The 7,465-nt window shown below is 45.3% G+C and overlaps 1 protein-coding gene across 4 annotated transcripts in view; it reads right to left on the bottom strand.

Annotated features, from left to right (window-relative positions):
* Positions 1–893: 893 nt before the first annotated feature.
* Positions 894–7,465, bottom strand: part of EPB42 (erythrocyte membrane protein band 4.2) — a 19,296-nt gene continuing 12,724 nt past the window's right edge. For all 4 annotated transcript variants that reach the window (XM_005877567.2, XM_014548783.1, XM_014548784.1 and 1 more), the window contains 3 exons: positions 4,963–5,123; positions 3,757–3,890; positions 894–1,749 (listed from right to left, as the gene is read on the bottom strand). In XM_005877567.2, coding sequence (XP_005877629.1) covers positions 1,587–1,749; positions 3,757–3,890; positions 4,963–5,123 — 458 coding nt within the window. In that variant the 3' untranslated portion in view covers positions 894–1,586. The remainder of the gene's footprint in view (positions 1,750–3,756; positions 3,891–4,962; positions 5,124–7,465) is intronic.

Genomic DNA, 7,465 nt, shown 5'->3' with positions numbered 1-7,465 from the left:
GGGGCTGTGGCCAGCCTGCAAACAGCCATCAGCCCCTCACTCAGGCTGGCCAGGCACTCCTATATAATAAAAGGGTACTATGCAAATTGACCCTAACAGCAGAACGACTGGGAATGACTGGTCACTATGACACACACTGACCACCAGGGAGCAGATGCTCAATGCAGGAGCTGCCCCCTGGTGGTCAGTGCGCTCCCACAGGGGGAGCTCTGCTCAGCCACAAGTCAGGCTGACAGCTGCCAGTACAGCGGTGGTGGTGGGAGCCTCTCCCACCTCCTCAGCAGCACTAAGGATGTCCAACTGCAGCTTAGGCCTGCTCCCCGCTGGCAAGTGGACATCCCCCAAGGGCTCTCGGGCTGCCAGAGGGATGTCTGACTGCCAGCTTAGGCCCGATCCCCCAGGGAGCGGGCCTAAGCCAGCAGGTGGTCATCCCCCGAGGGGTCCCAGACTGCGATAGGGCACAGGCCAGGCTGAGGGACCCCCCTGAGTGCACAAATTTTTGTGCACTGGGCCTCTAGTTTAATTATAATTTTGTATCAGCCTGGAAGATTATATATTGGAAACAAGGTAAACCTGTAGTTTTGCATATTCTGGTGACTTGACTTGGGCCTTATGTATATACTGCGGTCTCAGCAACCTCTTCTGCCCGTTCTTTTTCTTGTATAGGTGTAATTCATCCCATCTGCCCTTCTGATGTCTCTAGGTAGAAACAGCAACAGTAGCCATTCTTTTGAGCACTAGTGAGTACTTGGGGTTGAAATTCCTAAGGCAAGAGTTTTAATTTTCCTTTATAAAGTGCCATTCTGTATATTTAACAAATGTCATAAAGAAAAAGAACTAAATTCAAACCGAGAAAGTGCCAAAGCAACAAAATAATGTGAACAAAACAGTCATTACTTTGTACAAAAGGAGTTCAGTTTTTTTATTCTTTCATACAGGGCCTATTTTCTATATACTTAATAATTTTAACATTACTAGATCAAATTCATGTTACTGACATCAGACTTTAATTGTGGGATACTTAATACATAAAGAACTCTCATAAAACTTATCTATAGCTGAATCTAGAAGATCATTCTACTCTTAGATCCTATGTTCTGTATTTTATAAGTTTGTTCAGTCATCTTTGAGACTTTAAGGATAATGGTCAGGGATAGCACCGATCAATGTAATAGGGTTATCTAAAAATTCCATTTTTAGCAATTTCAAAAATATATGATTTAAATGTTAAGTTCTTTTTCTTTCCTGTAAGTTAATGAATGTGTTAGTGAGTACTAAAATGGTTATGAAAATCCTGAACCAGAAAAATCTGAATGTACTCATCTGAGTACCTTTTTAAGGATCTCCTTTTAGCACCCAAGCCCAGTAGTTTCTAAGGCAACTAGTCTTCACAGCTGCCTTAAGCTGGAATGACAGAAATGGAGGTCTTTTCTGTTGATTTCTGGGAATCTAGTTTTGTTCTTGGTCACTCTCCTGCTCAGCTTGAATGGAGATTCATTTATCTGGTAAGCAAAGTTTCCCTTCCATTTGGTTTTAGAGCATAGATACAAGGGGGTGGTGGGGGCAATGATGCTGGAGCTGGTTGTTTAAGCTGCAAGTTCAGGGGCTACCACAGTGACACTTCTGTAGTTGGTTAGGTTCTGGAACATGTTGCAGTCCATTTCCACATTGAGCCGCTGGAGCCCCACCTTCACCGGTGTGAACCGGAATTGGGTGCACAAGGTGTTTCCAGGCCGCACGGGACCTAATCTGAAATAAAGGAAAAGGCAGGTGCTAGTTCTGTCCCAGGTTGGTTGCTTTGCTGGTCCCAGTGACTCTGATCCTTTCCTACCTGAAGAGGTGGATTGTGACCTAAGTACCTTGCTGTTGAAACAGGGGGTTTTAAGGGGGTAGAAGACGGGAGCCACCCTATGGTGAGCAGTTTCATGGGTGAGAAGAGAAATCCTATTCTAAGGGCTTCCAAGCTGCATCTGTTGTTTATCATCTGTGACTTCAGTCTGGTCCCAGTCTCTGTAACAGTATTGGGGTGTGTTTGGAAAAGCTATCGCTTTGGGACCCTCACACTGCTAAACACAGTGGGTATGGCAGGTGCATTGAGATGTCAATAGCCAACAGGTGGTGGTTGGAGCCCTATCAGCAGCCTCCTGGCCTGCCTGTGGACCTTATGGTGACTGAGGGAATGGTACAGATTTTCTTTGAGGAGCTTTGCCCCACAATTGATCTGGAAGACCACAGAAGTCTGGTTAAATGTTGGCAGTCCCTCCTCTGAACTTATTGGCAAGAACGACTCACTGAGTTTCATGAGGCTGAGGCAGTGGCTCAATACTAGACAACCTGTCAGGGACCTCAGGGATGGTACAATAGTCATTGTGAACTCTCAACTATATACTGTGTTATTCAGCGAAGGATGTAGAGGACATAATGAGAGGAGAGATGATGAAAGAAGATACTTGCAGCATTTAAAACCAACAAGGGACTAATACCTAGACTCTACAGGCCACTCCTACAAATCAACAAGGAAAAAAAGTGGGAACACCAAAAGAAAAGTGGTCAAAGACCTTTAGAGAGGAGTAAATGGAAAAGCCTTATAAACACACAAAGAGTTCAATTAAAACAATAGTGATATATTACCTTATTTCCATTAGACTGGAAAAAAGAGAAAGTTGGGTATTGCTATGAGTGGAGGAATAGTAGGAATATAGAAACTGTTATGGAGTGCTGGAGGGAGTGAGGCTTCTGCAGCCATTCTGCAAACAAAGCTGATAGTACCTGGTCAAATCAGGTCACATCCTATGACTCAGCAATTCTATTCCTGAGCATATATATCCTTTCCTCCCCAACCAAAGTTTCAGACAAGTACATAAGGGGCCATGTGGAGATGTTCATTGTAGCATTATGTGTGGTGTTTGAGAGTTGGAGGTACTCTGGGTACCATCACTGTGAAGTAGAGTGGTAGGTAGCAGGGGATGTGCAGTGTGCATTATGTAGCAGAAATAATGGACTGGATATATGTGGATGGATCTTAAAAACATAAATCTGAGTGAAAAGTAAGAAAAAGAATTAGACATAACATCACTTATACAATTAAAAAATATAAGCTCATGCCGTGGCCAGTGTGGCTCAATTAGTTGGAGTGCTGTCCTGTGCACTGAATGGTCACAAGTTCGATTCCCAGTCAGGGCACATACCCTGTTGTGGGTTCAATCCCTGGTTGGGGCATGTGCAGGAGGCAATTGATCAATGTCTCTCTCACATCAATGTTTCCCTCTCCCTCGCCCTCTCGCTCTAAAATAAAGAAAAATAGAGGCTCATGAGGCAATAGTGCACATTTTACACATACTAACAAAATGATATGAAGTGTGGTTGGAATGGGAGTAGGGAGTAGGGATAAAAGAGATTATTTAAACAAAATTCAAAATTGTGGTGGGCTTTAGTAGAATGCAGTTTTCGAGAGGCAGCCTCCCTGTGATGTTCTCTAGTACCCAGTCCTAACCCCGTCACCTGCACTCACCAACAATATTGAAGCTCTTCCGGCATGACAGGGCAGCAACCAGGGTCAGGGGGTGCCCAAGGAGTACACGGCCTCCCACCTTCCTGTCCCCCTAAGATGAGATAGGCCCTAACCCCTTATTTCTACTTCAGGGCATATTTGCTCTGTCTCTATGGACACACCAAAAAGACAGTTATTAACCTTGGGCCCAGTGTTTCTGACCAGTTGAGATGTGTCAGTGGGATGAGAAGCTTGTGGTCTCTTACCTGTAGCTCCTCTCTCTGTGAATGAGCCCCCTTCCGAAGATGGAGATCACACAGTCCTTCATGGGAGCATCTAGGGAGTTATGGATGCTGACTGAGGCTAAAAGAGGCTGATATTGCTCTGCTGCCTCTGGCATCTGTGGTAAGAGACACAGTTACTCCTTCCCCTCATGGCACCCTCCCTGTACCCTCCTCTCTCTGCCATCCTGACCCAAACACCACAGCTGCCTTCTTTACCCCTCTGCCTGGTCTTCCTGCATTTACCCTCACACCGGATCCATCACAGACCGTCTCTGATGGTGCCTCTCCTCCACTTAGAGACCGTGGAGGGTTCCCATGGTCTCTGGAATAAAGCTTCGGCTGGCATTCAGAGCCCTTCGTGGTCTGACCCCAACCCACTTCTCCAACCTTATTTGTTCTTCCCTTGACTAAACAACATTCAAGCCACATCGGGTGCTTTCCCATCCCCTGCACACCCCTCGGGCTCCTTCCTTTGGGCCTCTTCTACTTGCAAGGGCCTCCCCCACTTCTGCATTGGAAGCTTGCCCGTTGCTCCCAGTATAAATGCCACCTTCTCCATGAAGTCTTCCTCAAACTAATCAGATGGAGTTAATCCCCTTTACTTCACTTATCCCATAGTGACTTTGTGGCTCTATTAAAGCATTTACATAGAAGACCAACACTGTGTCTCCCTTACACAACTATAACCTCTTTAAGGGCATGGACCAAATTGCATTAATTTTGGGCAGGGAAGACGTGGAAGGATGACTGGGTAAAGAGCCAGAAGTCTCTATATGTCCCATTATTATGATCTTGGGCATGTTGCTCTCAGGAGAGATTCCTCATCTGAATAATGGGAACAGTTCCACCGCACAGGGCTTTTGAATGAAAAGAAATGAGGTGAAAATGCATTGGCCAATGTATAAAGTGCTAAATAAACACCGGCTATTATCATCTCTATAAGTATGGAGGCTACAACTGGGGAGGACCAACCTTTACTTAACCACATAAGAAGCTGGAAGATTTAAACCTGAATAGCACATGTAAGAAACCATCTCTTTCAAGACAAGGAGCTCTCAACATAGCATGTTCTGGTGATCCTGCAGCAGTCACCTGCACTGACGTGTCATGCCCTCTGATTCTTTCTGAAATGGGGACCTGAGTAGTAAGTAGCGCATGAGAGCAATCTGGGGGAAGACTGGTGCCTACCTCAATGGCAAGGCGTGGTCTACAAATGGCGATGTCTTCCTGAGCAAAGCAGCTGAGGCTGGACTCTGAGTGTGTTGCCACAGCGGTAAGTCTGAGGAAGCTGTTGTCAGGTGGGCTTCGCGCAAAATGGGAGAAGGACAGGCTGGTGGTGATTCTCCTAACTGAGATACACGACAGACGAGTCAGTGCAAAAAAGCTGAACGTGCGTGCCCCGGAGACAAGCAATAGTTACACACAGAATGCAGAGGAGTCAGGATCTCACTGAAGCCAGAAAGGAGCCTCATTCCTCACAGCAATTTCAAATTTGAACTCATCCAAGAACCCATCCCTCACCGCCATCACCACCCTCACTAACACTTTTGGCAGACCACCTCCTTGGGGTTGTGGACACAGTCCCTGTGAGCTAGAACAAGTTAAGATCTCTTGGCCTCAGTTTCTTTGTCTAATAATCACACCTGCCTGGTGGGAGGGCTTGTGTTAAATGAGATACTGCAAATGAAGTATTTATCTCAGACCCTGCCGCACATTGTTACTGAACATATGCTGACTTAGTTCCTTCCCATTCTCTGCTTCTTCTCTTTCCCCTTTGCAGAGAAAATAAAGCCATCCTTCATCCTTGAGGAATTCTTTCAAGCTCATGTTCCCATTCCCAAACTACAGACATAGACATCTACCCTATCTCTCACTACTCCCCTAGGGGGATGATGTGTCCCCACTGCGAAAGTCAAGTCCTCTGTTTTTAAAATCTATGCTCCATCCTGACCCTACCAGTGCCTAGCTGTGTAACTTTGGGCAAATTATTTAACCTCTCTGTGTCTCGGTCTCCTCATCTGTAAAGTGGGGATAATAATGGTTCCTGCCTCATTAGGTGGTGAGGATAAATGAGGCAATGCACATATAACACTTAACACACCATGTTTGCCACTAATAAGTGCCCAAAAATGTGAGCTATAATTATTCTTGTTGTCTCTCATTTCCCAAAGAGTTGCACCATCAATTAAAACCCATCTCTCCCTGGGTGGAGGTGGGCAAAGGGCATGGGGGTGGGGGAAATGGCAGACATCTCCTATAGTGTCAACAATAAAAAATTTAAATAAAAACAATAATAAAAGCCATGGCTGGTGTGGCTCAGTTGGTTGAGAGTCATCCCATGCACCAAAAGGTTACCGGTTCAATTCCCAGTCAGGGCACTTGCCCAGGTTGCAAGTTCAGTCTGCGTAGGAGAGGCAATCGATCGGTGATTCTCTCTCACATCAATGTTTCTCTCTCTCTCTCCCTTCTTCTCTCTGAAATCAATAAAAACGTATTAAAAAATAAATAAATAAGTAAAAATTAAAAATAAAACCCATCTCCCCTGAGGCTTCAGTCTTTTGCTCTCTGCTGATTATTTTCCTCAGCATGTAAGCAGATTTCACTTTCTCTCATCTTAAAAGAAAAACAACCAACCTCCCTCTACCCAGTGTCTCTGACTGACTACCACCCAACCTCTCTTCTTTAAAATTTTTTTTAATTCCTCACCCAAGGATATGTTCTTACTGATTTTTAGAGAGAGAGGAAGGGAGAGAGAGAAACGTCGTTGTGAGGGAGAAAACATCCATCGGTTGCCTCTTGCACATGCCCCAACCAGGGAACTAACCCAGAGTAAGACCACTCTGCCGATAGAGGCTGTTCAGCCTTGATATCTCATGGCCCCTCTGCTGCATTGCTGGGTGCCGCCTTCCTGTCTTTGACTTCTCTGTCTCCCTGACTCTCCGCTCTTCCCCTAACTGCCCCCTAATGCTGGTGGTGCCTGTGTTTCCTCCTCACCCTCTCTTCTTCTCACAGTCCTCCATGCACCCTTGAGCTCATTGATGCCACGATCTGGTCTCCAACCCAGACCTTTATCTTGAATACCCGGTACAGGTTTCCTGCTGCCTACTGGCCATCTCACGTGCTTTCAGACCCAACATGCCACAAACAGAACCCATCATCTTTCCCCCCAAACCTTTCCTTCCCCATTTTCCCTATTGTAGAGGCCAACCCAAACCAGAAGCACCCCCACCCCCTCCCCACACACATACACATACATACACATATTCACAAGTCCAATCTATAACTTCCTAATATGTTTTCATTTGAAGTGCTGATAGTTTAGTTTGTTCTTCATTTCTTGATTATCACAAAAAACTTTTAACTTCTAATCCAGTGCTTCTCAACAATGGATGCACATTAGAATGATATGGGGAGCTTTATAAAACAATCCCAATGCCAGGCCATACCTCAAATCAGTTTTATCAGACTTTGGTGGTGAGGCCCAGGTATCAGTATTTTTACAGTTCCCCAGGTGCATCCAAGGTTGAGAATCACAATTTCTAATATGACCCCTTCCATTCCATTCTCCCAAAAGTTCTTTTTTAAGAATGAATTTCTGATCATATTGACCCCTGGTTCCCCATTGCGCAGAGAACAAAACTCAACTGCTTAGCATGACCTACAAGCTCCTGCATGATCTGGCCTCCTCCAG

Source organism: Myotis brandtii, unplaced genomic scaffold (assembly GCF_000412655.1).
Source record: "Myotis brandtii unplaced genomic scaffold, ASM41265v1 scaffold521, whole genome shotgun sequence".
NCBI classification, from domain to species: Eukaryota; Metazoa; Chordata; class Mammalia; order Chiroptera; family Vespertilionidae; genus Myotis; species Myotis brandtii.
This window is presented reverse-complemented; position numbering and strand designations above follow the sequence as displayed.